Genomic DNA, 23996 nt, shown 5'->3' on the forward strand with positions numbered 1-23996 from the left:
TTTAGTTTAAAAAAAAATTATTTTTTATTTATTTATTTATTTGGTGACAAAGGATCTCAAATTGTTTTTGGAAGCTGGTTATAGAAGAAAAAAAGAAATATCACTGTTTCTTCTGCCTTTTTATCTTTCAACATAAAAAACTGTAAAATATATATTTCAAATCAACTATATTTATGCTCAAATGTACATTGTAAAAAATGTATACGTACAAAAGCTTTTTTAAGTTTCCTGTACTAATATTTGTTACATAAATTCTTAAATATATACAGAATTGAGGAGTATTGTTGTTAAAGTTATATTCATGGACATTTATTTTGTTTAAAATAATATTTACAATTTATAATTCGTACCTTACAAATTTTACAAAATATAATTTTCTTGCTAAGTGTCAGGTTGTTGGTTTATATCAGATGGTTTTGATTCAACGAATGAAGCAGGGTGCAGAGGCAGAAATTCTGGCTGGTACCAGTACTGCTGGGTGGCTTGTGGGCCCTGGTAACCGTAATATTGTGCCCATACTGGTGACTCCATTTCAGGGGTATAAGCTGGAAATTGTATTTTTAATAATTATATTGCTCATTGATACATTAAAATTGCATACTTATGGCAGGAGGAGAAGGAACACATGAATTTCTTGATTCATGAGTCGGGTACGGTGAATGCTTGGGATGAGTTCTCACGGTTCGTTCACATGTTGTGTACCCACCTCCTGACCAACAACTATCATCTAAAAACAATAGGTTAAAACTTGTGTTAAAGAAGAAAAAAAATCATACAGACATTGTGTATGTTGTGTCTGGTATTCTCTATTTTGCTGTTGGTTGTCAGGTCTTTCCTTAGCATCAAGGAAAGCCTTGGCAAAAGGGTTGTACTTTATTTTCAACGATGTCACCTGGAATTTATATATGCCTTTAGCTTCTAAAAATTAACTAAAAGTATTCTACCTTACTTCTTCATTCTGGTATGCTGTGACAGCGATAAATTGTGTCTCTGGGAATGCATAAGCCACGACTACTCTCTGTTCAGTCCCAACTCTGACTATATGTACTCTTGGCTCATATTTGTGTAGCGAATTCAACATTATCTAAAAAGAATAATAAGCTAACAACTCTTAACTTTGAACAAATGTACACATAATATTTAACTAGTTAACCTGTCCATTTCCATTGCATTTATTGGTGAGTTTGACCTTAGCAAATGACACCGGTTCTTTCATCCAGTGTGCTCCAAAGTTAGGGCTCTCTGGGTGTACATAGACAGGATTGGATGGTGCTGCCTCTGCTTTACCTCCTGCTACCCATTCACCATTCACGTACTTCCATCTTAATAAGAAGGAGAAAAAATAAAAATAATTGTTATTGCATTTATATTTTGATGTAATAACCTATGCTGTTCAATTTGCACAAATTCAAGTAGAATGGTGTACATTGATGTCGGATCTAATCCACTGACAGTAACTTTCACGACAGGAAACATTCGCCTAGAACAATATGTTATAAGAATAGTGATACAGTTATTAAGAACAATATAAATATGTATGTATTATGTTAATATAATAGATATATTAATTTACAGATATGAATTGCACAAGGCATGTCCAGATCTCAACCGACAAATAACACAACAGAAGTCTCTTCCCAAACTGTATTGTCTAAACGATGGGTCCGAGTTTTCTTTTTGTTTCTTCATGTTAATGTAAAATCGACCTTTATTGTTCTTCCTAATCTGATTATTCCATTCCTTGGACCATTTGAAACTAGCAATTAAGTCGTTTATAGATAGTCTAATACCTATAATTGTACCAGTTGTTGTTGCTTCCTTCAAGCGAGGTGGACCTTTTTATGCTGAGCATACAATTTCTCTAAATTAGCTAAGATATTAAGGCATATGCTATTATATGAATTTTTTTTGTTAGCAATCAACTGAAGCGCACTTCTGCTATCTGTCAATATTGCAATATGATTATTGGAAATAGAGAATGCATATTCCAAGGCCTGATTTATCGCAACTAATTCCACTGCATAAACAGAAGCGATGTGTTTGTGTTCAAAACGGTGGGTAGTGATTGCTTGGGTTTTTTGCGATCATAGATATGCTGCTTTACTCTCTTGATATTGGGATGTAATTAATTATTAATTAATTTTCACCTCAAAGAAGCCAACACCTTATACAAAACTGTCTTTTCTATACTGACTTCCTTCCCCACCCCTTCAAAATCCAACGTATATAAACATAAAACAGCAATATCTCACTGGCACTCTCAACACGACATGCAAGAGTGGCACAATTACACATAAAACAAACACTGAGAGAATAGAAATACTTTGATTGAATATAAAAAATATATTTTGCATTGTATAAATTCACTTTTTTTCACATCCTCCATGTATTCATTAAATTTAAACAATGTTTGTAAATATCACGCCCTGAAGATGATCTCAATAAAGATCGAAACGTTGGCACGATAAAGAAAATGTTTTTCTGAAACCTACATCACACCAGACCGCATCTCACGATTTCCAAATAATCATCGAGTAACGGTCACTAATCACCACACTCATAACATTATTATTTGCATGTACTACTTTTAACTCTTGAAAGGGTAAATTTTCTTTAACAAACAAAGCTACTCCTCTGTAGCCATCAGCTCAATCTAATCAAAGTATGTTATAATGTTTAAATGTACAAACATGCTTTGGTTTAAACCATATCTGTGACAACGCAACTATATTAACATTATTTTGAAAAAGAAATATTTCCAAACTTCCCTTATTCGCTACAGCTAAACAGTTCCATTGTAATATTCTGAGATTTTTTATCATAACTATATTAATGCTAAACTTTTAACTTGGTCTTTAATCATGTTTTTAATGTGCTATTCTTGTTGTACGGGAATTTTGTTACCTATTGCATTTAATATCGAAATTACTATATCATTTAAAGCAGTGTTATTTGAAGGTATTGCTCAGTATGGGTTAAATTTAATTATACCCCTTCCACCTTGCTCGGAGTTGAGGGTGTCATTAATTGTTGTTTAACCTTTGATTCCCAATTACTTTGTGACGGAGTTCGTTTTCTAGTTACCACTACTTTCACTGGTTTTATTACAGGATTTATAGGTGTTTTGGGTGATATCGTGTTGGGAAGATTAGGATAGACCATCTTATCAGATAGGGAAGGTGGGTTCACAATGTCAGATAACAATTTTTTCGTTGATTTATCCTTAGCCTCCTTATATGACAAATTTTCCATAGTCATGACTAGTTTAATTTATTTCTGCCTTTTATATTCCGGACAAGATTTTATATCCATTGAAGAATGGTTGCTACCACAGTGCACACATTTGAAAATTTCAATCGTGCAATCCGCCTTCTTATGTGGACCCGCACAATTACTACAGTACTCACTACCTTTACAATCCTTACTAATTAAATTCACTAGTTTTCTTGGTCCGCTTGACCAATTAATATCTTTCAATTAATTAAGGTTTTTAGTTGAGATAAAAAAGTCAATGGCACGAGCGGGATTTGAACCCACAATCTTTGGCTAGATACGCCGCTGCTCTACCACTTGAGCCATCGTGACCTCGATCTACTCGGACACCAACTTCCCATCTCAACCCCACCTTTTGAATTTTCCCTCCAGATGAAAAATGGCATTTTATCTCAAATAAAAACCTTAATTAATTGAAAGATATTGACTGGTCAAGAGGACCACGAAAACTAGTGAATTTAATATATTTTAATACTGATCATCCTGACAAAATTGTCGATTTTGCCGGGTCCAAAAAACTGGTCTTCCTAAGGATACCCGTAACGGCTGAAACAAATCGGACATATTTGAGATTTCTCTTCTTTTTCAAAAGGGACTCCGATCCCAGTTGATATTTTAATATTGATCATCCTGACAAAAGTGTCGATATCGCTGGGTCCAAAAGACTAGCCTACCTAATACCTAAGGATAGTGGATACCCTTAATGGCTGAAACATATCGGACATATTTGAATTTCCTCTTCTTTTTCAAAAGGGACTCCGAACCCAGTTGAATAAGAAAGCGGAAATTGTTTATTTATGCTGACCCACCGCGATTAGTCGTCGTTAATGGTCAGTTAGCTGTTACAGATCGAGAAATAGCACCTTGCCGCTAACGACGAGCAAGTTAGCACCAGCTCCCGCCTGTTTAGCACTTGACGTCCGTACGGTTAACTAGACCATTAGTCGTCCTAAACGCTCGAATTAAAACAAAAAACACTTATTTCCCATTCATCCTGCATGGATAATCATCAATTAATACCTTCCGCTTTTGGTGACGATCATCTCGTTAGTGAGCACCTGGAACCTTGTCCACAAATCTCTGTCGTCCAACGTTACCAGCACCTGCTCCTTCGAGTACATATTCTCTCCTCCAAGATCTTCCATTCTGTGAATTAGGAATTTTAGTATTAAAGATTTAAATAAGACACATGGAAAATAACCAATCAATAATATTTAATTAATCTGGATATTTTCTTCCTTCAAATATGTTCTCCTTAATTAAGGAAATATTTGCAGCTAATTTTTAGGTTTTATTTAATAAAACAGTGTAAACATCTTTCAAGGTTGAAATCTATCTTTAACTGGTTTCTCCTATGGTTAGAGGTTTTATATACAGGGTGTTACAGGGTTAAATGTCAATACTGCCATGGTGGGTTCACTAAATAAAACAGTAGTTCAGTGCCGCAAGAACGAGGTTTCTATGAATATGATGTAGGGGAAGGAGTCAAACTCCTAATTTTGACCTAGCGAAACCCACTATCAATTTTCAAAGCTGAGATCCATGTAACAGAACTCTGTGCACAAGAAATACTTAGGTGAATAGATACAGACATACCGTCAGAAAGCAGTACTGAACGCATCTGAGAATGCCAGACATATCACTAGCTCCTGGGAAAACAAAGAGAGGTGCATCGCTCAGAGGCTTGTGATCGAAGGCGCACAGCCCACGGTCATGAACTCATCAAGGACCAGGGGTACACTGTCTCCAAGGCCTCAGCAACCACAGTTCCCAACCCAAGACTTCTCTTGGCTGAGCCAGGATATAAGGCTGGCCTGAACTAATGACATAGCAGTTGAGTTGAGTCCAGAGTCTGGGGCCTGTAAGAGATAATCAAACAAAGGAGAACCTGCAAGATCAAAACCCTGCGGGTCAATGATCATCAGTATAACACTGATGTTAGTGACGGGGGTTGGATAAAGGCTGATAAACTAAATAAATCCTCGACTTTGAGGAATTACTTTTAAACGAGGTTGCCAAGCTTAAAACAGAGGTGGGCCAAAATTATTTTTATCATTTATGAAAATAAATAATTGTGGAGGTTTACTTTCCAGTTGGAGGATTGTATAAGAAACTACAACGTTAACCTAGGCAAGTGTTTAACAATGGAGCCAGAATTGGTCAAAGCCATACTGGAGAATGTCGTGAATAAACTGGAACATTTCCTTTCTGTACAAAACGTATTAATGCATCCTTAAACATAAATAGCGAAAGCTATTCGATTACAGAAGATAAAGAAAAGAAACTGAGGATAAAATTAATGAGATATATTAATTACATTTACTATTGTAATTATTTCCATCATGTACACACTGTTGAGCTATTTTTATTAATTTATGAGCAAAAAATGTTTTTAGTATAAGTGCTCATGGTTAAACGCACACCTTACTGAGAAAATTCTTAATTATAAGTAAAATATATTTTATTTTTCAAATTATATTTCAGACCTTATCTGTCGTCAGCAAATTAGAGAAATGTTGTCAGGAAAAAAGTCTACATTAAATTTGTTGACAAGTATAATGGAAGAGACAAAAATTGCACAAGAAAAGTTCGGTAGTTCTTGATTTGACTAAAATGCAGTGAGAATTGAGGTTAATTTAAAAAAAAATTGAATTTGAAGCTTGAATAATATGTCACGAAACAGAACTATCTGAAAAGAAAGGAGCTGACCAAACAGTCAGACGAAAATTTGGAAGATTTGTTAGCCGTCGTGAACGAGAAGAAGAAAAAGTACGAAAATGATTATTATTCTAATTCTAAATGTGATGTTTTACTTTATTCCCAGGGTTGAAAATATTAAAACACTATGAATTTCTTTGTGGAGAGGGCGAGGTATATCATTGGCCTTCTGAAAACTAAATTCTACAATAAATATACAATTTTAAATAAATTAATTAATATTTTTTTCTTAACATGTGATAACAACAATAAGCTATAATTCTCCCGAAATACACCAAGAATTTGTCTCTATGTATTTCTTTTAAGTACACTAAGAAATCATCTTGTTATCATAATCTTTATTCTTGAATTTTCCTGAATTCCAAATATTTTTTGTTTTGAGTTTGTCTATCTTCTATTTAGAATAGTATTTATATATAGTAGTATGTAGATGTAGTAGTATATGTAAGAAGAATAGTGTATATATACTTGTTGATTTAATACAATAATTTACAACAGGCCGTAAGATGTAGTTTCCTACATCTTTCCTAGCTCTATTTCAAATGTATTGTGTAAAACTGTATGTTTCAGTTTTATCAAAAGTAATCACAATATGCCAATAATAGAGATGAAATAAGACTTTTGTTAAATTAATATCCTATTTAATGCTATAGTTTAATACGGAGGCTTAAACAGTACAGGATGTATTTAGACAGCCATCACCAAAAAATGTAAACTTCATTCTACGCATTAAAGTCTCTTCGGTTGTTCTTAAATTATCGCAAAGGCCGAATTTATCATTCTTATCGTTAATTAAATAACAAAACAATTGATTTCAAATACAACTGCATATAGCAAAAGTTTATATGCTAATATAAGCATGAGAACAAATTCATATTTTGACCAGTTCGTTTTCTACGATAGTTACCGAAAGAAATGATTTTACTGCTTTGAAAGTAGAAAAAATGGACATAGTCTCATTAACTTGATTGTACTCGCTGGTTTTTATTATTTTAGTTAAATATGACTAATTATATTTCACCGTATTGTGATAAATCGAGTAGGTTTTTTTTTAACGTGGTTAAAAGGAGCTAACTTTAGAATTCTGCCTTTTGGGCCTACCATTTGCTTAAAAAGAGCTAACTTTACATTTCTGCCTTTTGGGAAAGTAATAATGATTTGTTTTTAAAGTGTTTTTCCATTATCCATGGCCTTTTTTGGGCTTATTTATTAGCCATTTTTCGTGTTATATAACGCTCGAGATATTCTGCGACTATTATGTAAGTGCGAAAAACCAATGAGTCTCGAAGAATCATAAAACTTTAAATTAAATAACAATAAAAGGTATTACGTTAGTAGGCGAAAAGATGTTCTTATTTATTATTAAATGAGAAAGAGATCACTGTCAAAACGAAAATCGTGTTTGTATTTTAGTAGATATTCGGAGGGGGGGGGGGGCTAAAAATGTGCAAATTGTATCAGTTGGGTAGTAATAAGGTAAAATCTATCAAAATGTAAGTACTTAGTTTATGGAGAAAACAGACGAAATTGTAAAATTTGTTATGATTATTATTTGAAGATAGGGAGATGCTGTGTGAAAACTTACACAGAAAACAAACCCTTTGAGTGAGTAGAACTACTTTGATTGAATATAAAAAATATTTTTTTGGATTGTATAAATTCATTTTCCACATCCTACATGTATTTGTATAATTTAAACAATGTTTATAGATCCCAGGCCCTGAAGATGATCTCAATAAAGATCGAAACGTTGGCACGATAAAGAAAATGTTTTTCTAAAACCTACGTCACACCAGGCCGCATCTCCAAATAATCATTTACTAACGGTCACTAAACACCACATATTTGTTATGATTCTTTCAAAATTAGCTTCTAACCATTAAATTCGAAGTTTTCCGAAGAATTTTACTTAAAAAATGGTCTTTTAAAACTTGACCATACAGAACCGATACATTAATAATTGTTATAAATTATACTCATTAATCAGCAGGTTGTGATGTTATTTTGAAGAAATAAAATAATTAAATTTAGTTTTAGCGTAAAAATTTCATAAAATGCTCCACTATGCTCGCAGTTTTCACTTCTAGCAATAAATCAAATTTGTCAATTAAATCTTCTCTTCGACAGATTCCAAATTAGAATATTTATTTTATTTATTTTTCTGACGGGAGGACAGGATATGACTTGAAGTGAATATGTTATCGAAAACGTAATAAGTTTGGTTTTCTCTTAGCTATTTTAGCTTTAGAAAGTTCCGAAGGAAGATTTCACAAAACTATGCAGATTCTTCATGTAATTTTTAATAGTTGAAATTGACATTTTCACGAATTAAGGGGAATCACTAAATTTTACTTCAACATCAATACGATACACAAACAATGATCAACGTACTAAATTAAATTGTATCAATAATAACAATTAATATTACAAAATAACACTGGGTACTGTATCCTCTCGTTTTCCACTTTAGACACGATTTTTAAATATTAGAGACGCTAATATTATAAAACTTAACATGCTAGACTTAATTTTTAAAAAAATTACCTACCTTTGTTGAGTATTTCAATGTTATGTAATATTAAACCTTTCGTTGCCAAAAAATTTATATCAGTTGATTTATTTTTTACGTCGTATAGGAAAATGCAGAATCGTATTAAATGTTAACATGAAAAGTTCTCAAAACATAAGCCCAGAAGCTTATACAATAAGCAAGGTAAAAAAATCGAATTATGCACCCTTTAAAGCCCTTAAATAGAAATGTTTACAGATTTTTTTTTTTTTGAGCTGGATCAGCCAGGGTTCTAAACTCTTCTGAATTTAACGTTCATTTAAAATTTTGAAATTGAACTGTGTCTGGGTATCCGTTTAATTTTCAAAAAAAGATCAAAATTTGAAACTAGACTAAAAAATATTAAACACGTATTTTTTTGCTTTTTTGGTGGCGTCATTGCTCAAGAGAAATTCAACCTACAAAGGATACCCGTCATATTTAAATCTATGCTGGTTTGTCGCTCGGTCACAAAATAATTATGTATTTATTTCAATAGATATTTTTGCCATAATATAGTTTAGTGTATATAATAATACCAAATTTTAGATTTGCTTGCTTGCTCGTAGATTGATTCATTCTGTGTTTTAAAGTAGCAAAAAAAATCGTTTTCTCCCGAATTCAAATTTTTGTCAAAAAAAATCCTTTTAAAAGCAAATTGTCCTACTTCCAATCACCTCAGAATTTTTTAGAAAATCACAAAAACTTCGATAGCTTTGAAACGCTTTTCCACTGATCTAGGGGAACATTACAGGGTTTTAGAACTGTAAAATTATTATTATTTGGAGATCGCGAGATGCGGTCTAGTGTGACACAATCCCCCCCCTCAATATTAAAATATTAGTTTAATTTGGGGATTTTGTTTAATTTCAAGTGGGCTGTAGAAAGAAAGTTTTGAAACCTTTTGATATGTGGAATTCTCGTGAAATTTTCTGTACAGTTATTAAACAACCGGTCACTGAAAAAAATGATAAAAAAATAAATAAAACTTTCCCCCAATTTCTGAAGTTCGAAGACAATCCCTCCCAAAAAAATATTAAAATATTAGTTTAATTTGGTACAGTTATTAAAAACGGGTCACAACTGTAGAGAACTATAAATATGAAAAATATGATTATTCAGAAATCGTGAGATGCGGTCTGGTGTGATGTAGGTTTAAGAAAAACATTTTCTTTATCGTGCCAAGGTTTCGATCTTTATTGAGATCATCTTCAGGACCTGGGATTTACAAACATTGTTTAAATTTGACAAATAAATGTAGGATATGGAAAAAATATATAAACATAAAATAGCAATATATCACTGGCACTCTCAACACGACTCGCAAGAATGGCACAATTGCACAGAAAACAAACACTTTGATCCCTGAAGATGATCTCAATAAAGATCGAAACGTTGGAACGATAAAGAAAATGTTTTTTTCTGAAACCTACATCACACCAGACTGCATCTCACGATTTCTGAATAATCATCGACTAACGGTCACTAATCACACATATGAACAATATTTTGATGTAATTGTAAACTAAATATGTGATTGTAAACTACTATTTCCAAACCTAGAGACCAACAAATTTCAGAAAACGTACTCCATCCTTTCTAGTGGTCTTCTATTGTTAACAAGATATCACAGATATTTCTGTCTAAAAGAGTTTTGAATCTTAAAATTCTTTAATACCGGGGAATCATAATACAATAACGGACGTGAAAACAAGAAACGTTAATAGGAACTGACTTTTTAGAAAGATTCGATTTAATGTTTTTTTCTTGGTTGACTAAATAATGACAGGTTTTTCGATTTAAACTCAGGGCAAATGTTTGATCTTTCGCCAGTTTAAAATTGGTCGGATTCGCAAGCAAATCGAGTTGAAAAGCCGTAAAGAGGAAGAACCAATATTATTGTTTCCAATAGGGGTAAAAGGGGCAAATTGCCAGCCGTAAACCTCTTATTAGTTAGCACTTATTCGAGAAAAGTCCCGTTCATCGCACCTAGGCACCTAGTGACGTAAGTGGACGCGGTTCGGCTTTGGCAGGCGAGTGTTAAAAAGCTCAAAAACCCCGGCAGCTTACCTGAGGTTGTCGCGGTCCAGTTGACGGAGGCACTTGCTCGGATCAATTGACAAGTTGGTGCTACTCGTCCGGAAAGCTCGGCCGAGTGGGAGTATTTGGCCAGAGGCCATTGGACAAGAGATAGCTATCCTTCTTCCCATTGGATTTGCCACGACCGGGGACGCCCTCTCATGGCTCTTATCCCCTTTTTCTGCGAACTAAGCTAAAACTCTCACCCCTCCGCAGAGGATTACGCCCCTTCTACTTAATTGGACGGTATGACTCGTCCAACATTAATATTCCAGACGAATACTCGCCATTTTAGTTCCTAGAAGGCGAGAAAGATGTCCTCTCTGCAGGACTGATAGCCTGCATCATAAATCTTTACCCTTACAAGCGTTTTATTTCTACTATTCCAAGTAGTATGCTGGACTCGCAGAAGCAATTCAACAAACTTTTAAAACATGCAATCAAAGAAATGACACCTATTGTGGAAATAAACAGAAACTACACTGACAGGCAAAAAATTCCACCCAATTGATTTTTTTTTCATTTTCTCGATAAAAGACAATTCTGCCCATGTCTCATTGTTTTTATCAATAAATATTTGTATGCTATGTTTTAAAATATCAATTAGAAGTAATCACACTTAATCCATCCAAAAGGATAAAGAATTTTTCAATGTTTACATTTTACGAAAATTAAAATGATTATTCGGAAATCGTGAGATGCGGTCTGGTGTGACGTAGGTTTTAGAATAACATTTTCTTTATTGAGCCAACGTTTCGATCTTTATTGAGATCATCTTCAGGGCCTGGGATTTACAAACATTGTTTACATTTAAAAAATACATGTAGGACGTGGAAAAAAAGTGAATTTATACAATGCAAAAAAATATGTTTTATATTCAATCAAAGTATTTCTACTCACTCAAAGTGTTTGTTTTCTGCGTAATTGTGCCATTCTTGTGTGTCGTGTGAGAGTGCCAGTGAGATATTGCTGTTTATATATTTTTATATAGCTTTTTTTCCACATCCTACATGTATTTATTAAATGTAAACAATGTTTGTAAATCTCAGGCCCTGAAGATGATCTCAATAAAGATCGAAACGTTGGAACGATAAAGAAAATGTTATTCTAAAACCTACGTCACACCAGACCGCATCTCACGATTTTCGAATAATCATTGACTTTTGGTCACTAAATTGGTCACTAATCACCACACAGAAATTTAAAATGTTTGTTCAGTCCCATTTAAATTGAGAAGCAATAAACTGTTTAATTTTCATCATTGTTTTCTTAGTTTCAAGTTTTAAACTCAAAAATGCTACTTAGTGCTGAGGATATTGTGTGTGGTGTGGCATTTATTGATGATGGACGTTCCATCATGTTGGCTATTGCCATCGTAGTCTACTACGAAACTCTGCGAGACGCCGTTAGACGTTTTCGAGAAACTGGGTCCTACCATACCCGGTTCTGGACACCCTAGGTAACAGAATCACAGGATAACCGTTTTTTGAATTTGAGAATTTTACGATACCGGCACCTTACCTTTGTTTAAGTGATTCATCAGCTCCAGGAAGGTTCGAGGTGTCCAAATTTCTGAACGCACTGCTCGAAGAAGATTAAATTAGTATGAACTGATTCGCCCCGTAAGAGGACCAGAATTGACCGGTACACAGCGGCACGGCTCGCATTTGCTCGAGAAGACTTGGACAATTGGTCTGCTGTACTTTTTACAGATGAGTTTAGATTTGCTCTACGATCTCCAGATGGGCGTGAAAGAGTGTGGAGAAGGCGAAATGAGCCAACCTTTTCAACTTAGTTCAGTGGTGGTATGGGCGGGAATTTCAACTGATAGTCGCGCAGAGTCAATTTTTTTAGTAGAGGGTCTTTGGCGGCCACTAGCAATGTGGATGAAATTTTGGAACATCATGCGTTGCCTATCCTATTCTAATGCATGATAATGCCCGTCCACATGTCGCTCGCATAGAACAAACGTACCTTCAACAGCATAACATTATTAGCCAGGCCATACCGTTCTCTAGACTCGAACCCCATCAAATATTTATAGATAACCTCAAAAGACGAATAAGAGGACGTCCATCACTTCCTGATACCCTCCACGATCTTGAAAGGACTCTTCATGAAGAATGGCCTGACCTCCAGCAAAAAGACATTTCCAGGTTGGTATTATGTATGCCGAGGCATCTTCAAGATGTAATTAAGGCAAGAGGAGGAAATACGCGATATTGAAATGTTAATTAAAATTCTAAAAAAAGTATCTTTCCTTCTTTGTTTTCTTCGTTTTCCTTAGCCATTTACTTTTTTAAGCAAAGACTCAATTATTAAATATTAAAAAACGTGAAATTTTTATTAATATATAAAAGTATAGACAAATCAAGTTATATTACAAGTGGGTGGAATTTTTTGCATGTCCGTCTATGCGCCAGTAAGTAGCGTTAACGAGCTGTCATGGCCAGTGGGTTTATCTATGTTTACTCATGTGCAGTATTTAGTGACCGTTAATTAATGATTATTTAGAGATCGTGAGATGCGGTCATGAGTGATGTTTTGTTTAGAAAAACATTTCCTTATCGTGCCAACGTTTCGATCTTCATTGATATAGTTATTAGTTTTGAGATAGTTTCGGGGAAGTTGGAGAATTGTTTTGAAGTGATTTGTAGTTCACTTCTAATGGCATACTAAAGTGTAGGAATTTTTGAACGTGGGCAGAGGAAAATCCAAGAATTTTGTACTCTTCTCATCATCAGGTGATCACAGTATCAGCGTTTGGTGTGGACTTTAGGGAAATAAATTAATTGAGCCTCATTTCTACGAAAATAATTGATGAAGCTCAGTTCCTCAATTGTTTGAGGGAGGTTTTACCAACACTATTAGATGATGCAACAACGACAAAGGATGATGCTCCAACTTGATGGATGACCCGCATACAAATCTTTGCAGGCGAGAAGTTATTAATCGTCACTTTCGGGATAGATGGCTAGGACCTTATTTCCCAATCTGTTGGCCTCCTCGGTCACCCGATTTAACTCCACTTGACTTTTCTGTGTCGCCATTTAAAAAAGTGTCTACGCCATAACCCAGCAACCTCAGCTGAAGAACTGCGGCAAAGGATAGAAAATGCTTATCAATCAATCTCCCCAGAATCTATCGCTCTGAGCACCGGTGAAGAGCAAATCTTTGCATCTTTACGCAAAGCAGGCAGTTCGAACATGAAATGTGATTAATAAATAGCAAACGGGGGCGTCGGTGGCTGCAACCGTTTTGGTGTTGGTTGACATGGCGGTCATCACTGTAAGGTAAAGGTCCCGGGTTCGAATGCAGGGCCGACATACATACAAATGGGCTTTTTTTCAAAAATACCGGCACTCCGAGGGTTGATATATAACCTCTCCTGTTGCGAACCCTCGTTAAAAAAAAATTACTTTTTTATTTCAAACTTTCTGCTCTAACTTTGTCATTTTTTGACCAACTTAAAATCCGATTGCACCGTTATTTTCAGTATAATAAATCCATTAAAATGATGTGTCAGGATGTATAGGGTCATATTTGAAATTTTGAATTTGAACTAGGCCTGAGGTACCGGGTATAATTTTTCTCCAAAAAAGGTGCAAATTTGAAATTAAACTAAAAAATATTAAACACGTTTTTTTTATAGCATCATTGGTCAAGAGAAATTCAGCAGGGCCATAATAATAATAAAAATGACACAAAGTATATTGAAATTAGACGATAGGCAACGCCTGCATTCTGTAAAAAAAAAAAAAAATAAATAAATATATATATATATATATACACACACTCGGTGCAAGCAGCAAAATAGTAAGAATCTTTTTCAATTTTTTTTTCGATATCAAAACAGTTTGATGGGTTCAGATAATTTTGTTTTCGGTTTTTGCCATCTTCAGTGTTGGGACTGTGAGTTATTCTGGCTTTCCTGTCTTTTTTATAATTTTACGAGTTATAAACCAAACACGTTAAAATGGCGAAATGTCGAAACGCATTCAACAGACCGACAAATCGAGTACGGACTAACAGAAAGATTTTTATGATAATTATCATGTAAATTTTGAAACAAAAAGCAACAAATTTTGTATTGAATTTATTAAAAAATGTTGTATCATTATTAAATTTAAGTTTTTAACATAAATAAGTCGTTTATATTATTAACAAGTTAATTAAGCTAAGAAAGCTCCGTTCCTATGTAAACTTTTTAGTGGGTTATTTAAACTATTCTTCGTTGTTTTTGATCTTTGGATCTTTAAATATTCTGTGTGAACTATTTTAACGAAATGATTGTCCAGGATTGGTGAGAAGAGAAAAAAAGTTACAGCCTTGTCGTAATTTTTGTACCTATTTGCTATTTTAAAATCATAATGTTTGCAATGTCATAAGAAATATTCTTCACTCACTATTTTTCTGTTAAAATGATTGTGCCCAGCAAATAACATTACAAAAATACACATAAATTTATGAACTACATAATATTTATATTTGCGTTTAAATTTTTTAAACAATTTAATGTTTCTAATAGCTTTCAATGTTTTAATTTGTCAATGGCAGAATCTTTCAAGAAATTTATTTTGCCACTCAATTTGCACATTTGCCGGAGGGCGTTGCACCGATACAACGGTGAGTTCTGACAATAGAAATAGCCCATCCATCAAACCACACTTGAGACTCATAGCTTTGAAATTTAAATCTTAATCAATTTTTAAGAAATTGTTCGTTTTATCCAATGGCGTGCTTCATACTACTATCACATTTCTGCTCTGTTCACAATTCCAGGAGTTCATTCAGTTTACAATAATTAGAATACGCCAATTTTAATAAGGAAGATAGCAAAATTCTGATAAACGCTGAAGGAAGGAATATTTTTTTCTACAGACGATGATGAAACACGAGAATGTATTTGTTCAAAATTGTTTTGTTCAAATTATCTATGTCACTATCAAATAAAAAACTTGCTAAAGTCAAATCATAATAGCGCGACAATAGCATTCAACGGATTCCTAAAAAAAAAGATAATTATACTGTGATTAGTTTTATTATTTTTTTAAACTTTGTAACTCCTAAAATGAAGTGTCTATCTGCAAAAATTTACTTCAAAGAAAATATATTGTACGTTAGTCCTACGTATTATTACGATATGAAAACTTAAACTTGCAATCCTTTGAAATATAATTAAATATAAATAATTTTTAGAAAAATTCGTTTAATGGTATAAAGGGGTGGGTGAAGCTCATAAATCCTGTTTACCCCAAGATCGTCTTATTCTCGCGGATTAAAAATTTTCCATGGCTTTTGGATGGTGTATGAACAAATTGGAACATTTGTAGAATCTCGTTAAATGCCAAATCAATCAATAAATCAAGGCAGTTTTAAGACAAGAAATTATGTTAGATGAGCAACAAGCAGATGAATGATTTATAATTGGAAGTATAAAACATGTTAATCTTCGAATTTGCCATAAGCCAAGTAAAAATGAACTAACTTATGTACTTACTTCTTCTTCTGTAGGCAGTTCCTTTTTAATCCTTATTTGTCAAGTACAAAAACAAGTGGGAAAGTAGAGAAAAGTCAGACGGTTCGACGGTGAATAAACTACCAACACTTTTTCCTAGGTCTTTACGACGGTCACTCTCCAACGGTGTACCTGAGCAGTGCCTACAATAAACATGTTAATCCTTCCTCCTCCGATCCCGTGTCCTTCCTTTGATCCGAGCCGGCCCTGTTTGTCTTCGGCTGGACATTTGGAAAAATTTGTACTCACAAATATACTCAACATTCCTTGTTTTCATAGGGGTTACGCGTTTAGCTTTTTTTTACGACGAGACGAGAACCGCATTAGCTAACGAAGCAAGGATGCTGAGCGACAGCATGAAAACGAGAAGGGGGTGATATATACATACTTATAGTTTGACAGATGGGTATATAGATATATATAATATAATGATGATATATAATATGTAATGGTAGGTAGATGATGAGATGTTTGTTTACTTAAGTTATAACTTTTAAGAGTCCAAAACCTTAATATTTCACTTTGAAATTTCCTCTCGTGTGTCTGCGAGGTGATAAACCTATTTTTTGATAGGTTTAACTTTTGCCTTAACTTTTATTTGAAACAACAAAAATCAGCAAGGATATGCAGAACAAGGTATTAAATTAATATTTCAAGATGATGCTTGTGTCTGTGTGTGACGGAGTGGGAGAGAGTGAGAGAGGGAACAAGGTTGAAAGATAATGATTAATGATTGTGAGATGGGGGTCTAGTGTGACGTAGGTTTAGAAAAACTTTTTTTTATCATGCCAACGTTTCGATCTTTACTGAGAACACTTAAACAGAAAACAAACACTTTGAGCCCAGAAGATGATATCAATAAAGATCGAAACGTTGGAACGATAATGAAAATGTTTTTCTAAACCTACGTCACACCAGACCGCATCTCACGATCTCTAAATAATTTCAAAAAAATATGCAGATTATTAAAATCGCGTCCGAAATTAGAGGTAATATTCAAATTTTGCAAATTCCGCATCATTTTGAAACACGCTTTCAATTATATTAATATTTGGTAACACTAGTGGAGTATTCTACAGCACCGTTGGTTTTTTTAAAATATTTTTTTATTTGCTTAAGATTATTTGCATACACGTAGTATACAACTAACTGTTGTAGTGATTAAAAAAAGAAACGTGGCTTTCTTTATTAAAACGCTAATTATTGTAGAATATACTTTTACATTACCATTTCAACCCTTGTTAGAAACATACAGACAAGCGAATTTTACAATTTTAACAATGTGTTTTATACCGGTTAACGCCGGTCGTGGGAGGTGGACCGGCTCAAAGGAGAGGAATGAATTTTAAGTGTGTCAGAGACGCTGGCTCTCAAAAAACCCGTCCGTGTTTGTATTTGTAATTAGTACTTCGGAGGATACATAGGAGACGTCGCTCTTAGCACACAAGCCCAACTTACAAATCCTCTTTTTTTTATGAATCTACAAAGATCCTCTTGGTTCGGTAATCGGGAAGACACGAAACTATGTGCCAACTCGGGCTTTTACCACGGGACGTCATCTCTCATTCTATTGGAATTTTCGCAGATGGCGTACAAATTTCCATAACGTGGGGTTCAAAGATCGCTTTACAACATTTAACTAAACCGTAATAATCAGAACACCTGAGAAATAAGAAAATTTCCGATGAAATATTTCAACAATCTTGAGCTCCTGTTTAATTTCAAAGTACAAAGACGATAATCAATTACGTAGAAGTGTAGTGGTCGATTACATATATATTTAAGTTTTGGAAGCGATAGAGAGAGAGAGGGAGACAGAGACAGGGTAAGAGAGAGGGATAAAGACAGAGACAAAGAAAAAGAAACAGAAAAGGGAAGAAAGTGAGACAGAAATGGTAAATATGACATAAAAGTGAAAGATAAAACTAATCAAAGGAAGAGAGAGAGAGAGAGAGAGAGAGAGAGAGAGAGAGAGAGATGAATGGATAGATAAACAAGAGAGATAGCCATAGAAAGATAAATAGATAGAAATGAGAGAGAGTTACAATTCCTGTCATCGAACAATTCAACAGTTCGCATGACAAATACCATGTGGCAGACTAGTTATTATTATTACCATTTTATTTATAATTATTTTGTCAGCTATTTACTCTCAGATAACACGTAAAGAACCTATTGTTTAAATTTTTCTTTTCTACTATCAACTTTATAACAATCTTTATTTATTTAAAAATCGTGAGATGCGGTCTGGTGTGATGTAAATTTCAGAAAAAACATTTTCTTTGTCGTGCCAACGTTTCGATCTTTATTGAGATCATCTTCAGGGCTCAAAGTGTTTGTCTTCTGTGTAATTGTGCCATTCTTGCGTGTCGTGTCGAGAGTGTTTTTCTGAAACCTACATCACACCAGACCGCATCTCACGATTTCTAAATAAATATCGATTAACGGTCACTAATCACCACACATTTATTCCAATCTTTACACATATCCCATCAACTGCTACTAGAATGTTTTAATTATTTGTACTATCTAAACACACTTGAATAACGATAAACAGCAAGAGCCAATCCATTCTTATAAATCTATATAAATAATGAAGAATATTAACTATTATAAACACGTTTAATTTTTGCGGTACAAGTTTTCTTCCTGATAACCAACCTTTTGTCTTTTTTTCACATTTTCTCTCGCCTTTCATTTTATATAGTCTTGTGCTTCTTATATATAGTGTTCCTTTCCATCATATTTCAACGTTTATAATTTTATTTATTCTTGCAAATCTATGTTGTATTTTATTGTTTTTCTGCTATCAGTACACAAGAAAACACAACGAAATTCATGATATCCTAGAAACTTTTCTTAATCATCCCCCTAAGGATGTCTTACCTATGCATCTATTAATTTAACTTTCGTTCTTTCTTTAGTGAGCTTCCACTGTTTTGATCATAATTATCTTTCCACGTGTGGTGTTTAATGACTGTTAATGAATGATTATTCGGATTTCGTGAGATGCGGTCTGGTGTGACTTAGTTTAGAAAAACATTTTCATTATTATTCCAACGTTTCGATCTTTATTGAGATCATCTTCAGGACCTGGGATTTACAAACATTGTTTAAATTATACAAATACATCTAGAATGTGAAAAAATTAATTTATACAATGATAGAAATTCATTTTTTCACATCCTACTTGTATTTGTATAATTTAAATAATGTTATAAATCCCAGGCCCTGAAAATCTCCTAGGATTCTAGGATATCTAACAATCTCCGAATAATCATGTACTACTATTACGAATAATCATCTACGGCTAATGGTGACTAATCACCACACAATAATAAAAATCTTTATTCCGAAATTACAACATTACAACATGTTTACATAAATATTTTTAGCTCTTTTTCCTTCAGAACCCTATGTCTATGATCAGTTTAACATTTTTTGAGGGTGACTGTTTTGCTTATCAAATTATTCAGTTAGAGGAAAAGTAAAGAAAAACCTTAATCTACCAACACATAATGCAATAAATTCTTATAAAGATCACAGCTGGGTTACATTAAGTAATAATATTTTCAATTAATTAATCTGTATTTAAGGTATTGGTTGAGATAAAAAAAGTCAGTGTCACAAGCGGGATTCGATAATAAATACAGATTAATTAATTGAAAGATATTATTTGGTCTGAATTTAATAAGTTAAATGAAGTATATATTCACTAAAGCTCTCCGTGTTCATTTCATTTGTCGCCGAGAATCAAATAGATTACACGACATTTGAAAAATGGGAAAAAGGAGGGAAAATTCAAAAGATGGGGTTGAGATGGGAAGTTAATGCCCGAGTGAATCGAAGTCACGATAGCAGCGGCGTATTAGCCGAAGGTCGTGGGTTCGAATCCTGCTCGTGACTGACTTTTTTATCTCAACCAATACCTTAAATACAGATTAATTAATTGAAAGATATTATTTTGTCAAGCGTATTACGAAAACTAGTGAATTTTTTAAGTAATAATAATTTAAGTTTTCCCATTAATTGTTAGTAATATTACAAATTAATACTATCACAATATTGTATGACAGTAGTAAGTGTTTCAATCGCATTTCGTATTTGCGATACGGAAGTCGTTTCTTTAGAAATTAAATATGTACATAATAAACACAGTGGGACTAGTTGAGCAGCGATGCACAAACCTCTTCGTTTAAATTGTGCATGTGTTTAAATGTACAATAATTTCAATCCATTATTTCGTGATTCGATTGACGAAATAACTTCTTTCAATTAATTAATCTTTTCATGTAAGGTATTGGTTGAAATGAAAAAGTCAGTGTCACGGGCGGGACTCGAACCCACGACCCTCGACTCAACACGCCTCTGCTCCAACCACTTCAGCTATCGTGACTTCGATCCACTCAGACACCAATTCCCCATCTCAACCTACCTTTCGAATTTTCCCCCTTTTTGCCATTTTTCAAATGTAGTTTAATCAGGATGGGAAACAATTCGAAAGGTAGGTTGAGTTGGGAGTTAGAATAAAGAGAGAATGATTAATTAATTGCAATAATTGGAATTTTAAGTATTGTGTGAAAACTATGGTATGCGTACGTGGTTTGTCGTGATTATAATTATATTGTGGAGGAAGATTAGAGGAAGGTTTTGTAAAGTTTAAGGTGGAAATTAGATAGTGGGATTTATTTTCATTGAGCTTGATTTTCCAATTGTCCAAGTGTAAAACCACGGTTCCATGCTGTGGTGATGTCGACCAAGAGCTATGACAAGGTTAGAGAAATATTGAAGGTCAGCAGTGTGAAGGTAGGAAGGAGTGGTGTTAGTATACTTCCTTGAGGAAGTCTAGCGTTTATAGAATAAATAGTAGATATATAGAAACTTTGGGTCTATATAAAAGTACGATCGGATAAGTAAGATTTGAAGATGGGGTACTGTAATAAGTGAAGAAGTATCTGCTTAAGTTTACACAGCAGGCCACGATGCTGCCCTGTCAAATGCTTGAGAGAAACTTTATTAAAGTACTAGTTAAGTACTGAAGTTAAGCACTGTGGAAATGAAAAAAAGTGCTTTTATATTATTTGAGGTTTCATAGGTAACCTTTTTATGCCAAAGGTGTCAACAATAGATTTTCTTAAATATAAATCTCAGGTTGGATTTAACATACGTACTTAACAACATGACACGTAAGAATGGCACACTTACGCAGAAAACAAACACTTTGAGCCCTGAAGATGATCTCAATAAAGATCGGAACGTGGCACGATAAAGAAAATGTTTTTCTGAAACCTACATCACACCAGACCGCATCTCACGATTTCCGAATAATAAGTACTTATCAAAAACGTGTAATTTAAACAAAATGTGTTTTCAATATATGCGCAGAGGTTTTCGGGTTTTACGACTGAAGGCCTTTTCCCTATAATAAATACGCGGATATGTGACGACCGACGGATAAACAACAAAATAAAATTTAAAAATCTCAACAACAAATTCATGCATACGATTTGAATGAAAGTGAGCATAAATTACGTTCTAAGCCAACCGCACAGATATTCATGGGAATGTTTATTGTGAAAGCCCCGGCTAAACAGCAGGGTAAAGACGGACGGCAATAAAGCAATTTCGAGAGGACCGAAGTAGAAGGACGTTTTATGGCTTGATTGGAGTCGACGGAAGCCGCAACAGGGATTAAAAACATCGGGTTACAATATGGACATTCAGATTCCAGCAACTTTTTCAGGTGAAGAGATATAAATAGATAAATACACCTGTTAAAGATAATACTTTAGCCTCAAAGACAGATTATATAAATATTTGATATTTTGTTTTTGGGTGTGAATTATACAGAATCGAGATCAACGTTAATGGGATTAAGGAAGTTATTGATAGATAAAAGGCAGCTAACAAATGAATCGAATCAAATCAAATCAAATGGGAAAGTTGGAAAAATTAATAATAATCACTGTAAATGTACCTAAATTACTGTTGAACCGGCACTTGGTTACTTATTGCGTCTGTCTCAACTCGTGGGTGTTTAGTTATTCAAACGCGTTTCGACATGCACTTTCTTAAATTTTTTAAATAGTTACTTTTAATTCATTATTATGAGCAAAACCAGGTAATAAATTGTTAGTAAAATTCATTCTATCACTAAATGGTATTCAGGTGTTTGGATAATTTTTTATCAAACCATCACAGTTAATAATTTTTATTAAAACTCATTAATTTTTGAGCTAGTTTAATTTGGTTTACGTTAAAATAAGCATGTTGTAATTAATATAATGGCAAAAGTATATATAGTTTGAAATAACAAACAATAGAGGGGCGTCGGTGGCCGCGACGGTTTAGGCGTTGACATGGCGGTCTTCATTGTAAGGTAAAGGTCCCGGGTTCGAATCCAGCGGGCCTGCATTCGAATCCAACATACTTACCTACTTATATGTTATACAATTATAATATTGTATTATTATATNTTATTATATATATATATTAAATTTGTACAATTAAATTTGTGAGTAGAACCATCATGTAAAAAAAGTGAATCTACATACTCACCCCACCTTCATCATTTCTAAAAATATGAGTGACGGATTCTTTCGTCTTTGAGTATACTTGACGCTACTCGAAAGAAAATCTGGCCAGTGGGGAACTTTGGTTGCGTTACGTCAGGCAAATATGCAATGGGGGTAATGCAATATTATGGAAAATTGTTCATAGAACTGGCGTAGGGGTCACGTCCCGTTGCGTTGTGTCGGGCGTGTTCCCCGCTTACGGCATTGACACTGCTCACACTGTAAGGTAATCCAGCGGCACTGATGTGGGTAGTACGTACAAATAGGCAAAATGATATATACAGTAAAGATAAAAATATCATTAGACAATTTATTAAATTAACAGTAATATAAATAAGTAGATTAAACAGATATAAACATTAATAACTTGACTTTAAATGAGGTATTGGATTTAGGTGTGCGTGGTGTTTAACGACCGTTAGTAATGATTATTCGAAGATCGTGAGATGCGTCTGGTGTGATGCGGTTTTAGAAAAACATTCTCCACATCGTGCCAACATTTCTATCTTTATTTAGATCATCTTCAGGGCCTGGTACTTATAAAAATTGTATAATTTATAAATACCAGGCTCCGAAGATGATCTCAATAAAGACCGAAACGTTGGCACGATAAAGAAAATGTTTTTCTAAACCCATATCACACCAACGGCATCTCACGATCTCTAAATAATTATTTGATGATGGAAAATCTTTGCACTTTCAGCTCTCTGGTGGTTGTAAATCCTTACCGTTTGTTTGAAAATGAACAACATGATTTCTGGTTGATTGTTGACTTTATCTGTTTTTGTGGAGTCTAAGATATTTTTAATCATTAGGATCTTAATATAAATGACAATTATTGAAATGGAATGGGGTCATTTGCAGTTCCTCACTGAACTCAAAAGCTGAAATGCGTTTGAGTACATCAAAACCCGCAGGTCCCAGTGTCGGTTCAGCATCTGCCATTAACTTTAATACTACGGCATTAAAGAAAAGTTTACAACAACCAAGCTGTCTTCCGAAAAGTTTTTTGAACAGTGGACCATTTGAATGTAATAAACCAGATAATTTAAAAAGAGAGTTCAATTACTCCACAGACATTGATTTCACAAAGTTTTTCGAAAAGGTTTCACATAGTTTCTTATTCTGCGTCGTGGAAGAACAATACATCTACCCAAAATAGATTATAAGGAAAATATATTAAGATGCTAAGTGTAAGATGAAAATATATGTATGTACAGGTTAGGTTGACTTTTTATAACTATCGTTCTTCAATTGCATTCTAAAACAGGTTTTCAGAACAATT

At 33.9% G+C, this 23996-nt stretch overlaps 1 protein-coding gene across 7 annotated transcripts; it reads right to left on the minus strand.

Annotated features, from left to right (window-relative positions):
- Positions 1–184: 184 nt before the first annotated feature.
- LOC106661032 (T-related protein) lies at positions 185–22923 on the minus strand. 7 transcript variants are annotated; one of them, XM_014384133.2, is made up of 8 exons: positions 10610–10729; positions 4294–4419; positions 1385–1480; positions 1154–1322; positions 950–1084; positions 781–892; positions 602–727; positions 185–545 (listed from the first exon to the last, which is right to left on the minus strand). In XM_014384133.2, exons 1-8 carry the CDS (start codon positions 10717–10719, stop codon positions 382–384), a joined length of 1038 nt encoding a protein of 345 aa, XP_014239619.2. In that variant the 5' UTR covers positions 10720–10729; the 3' UTR covers positions 185–381. The 7 variants fall into 7 exon arrangements, with proteins under 7 accessions (XP_014239619.2, XP_014239618.1, XP_024083120.1 ...); XM_014384132.2 differs by lacking the exon at positions 10610–10729 and adding an exon at positions 22695–22923 and having other exon boundaries at positions 186–545; XM_024227352.1 differs by lacking the exon at positions 10610–10729 and adding an exon at positions 22700–22923 and having other exon boundaries at positions 187–545.
- Positions 22924–23996: the final 1073 nt, after the last annotated feature.

The sequence above is a fragment of the Cimex lectularius genome, unplaced genomic scaffold (assembly GCF_000648675.2).
Source record: "Cimex lectularius strain Harlan isolate CLEC.00 unplaced genomic scaffold, Clec_2.1 scaffold75, whole genome shotgun sequence".
In the NCBI taxonomy this organism is placed as follows: domain Eukaryota; kingdom Metazoa; phylum Arthropoda; class Insecta; order Hemiptera; family Cimicidae; genus Cimex; species Cimex lectularius.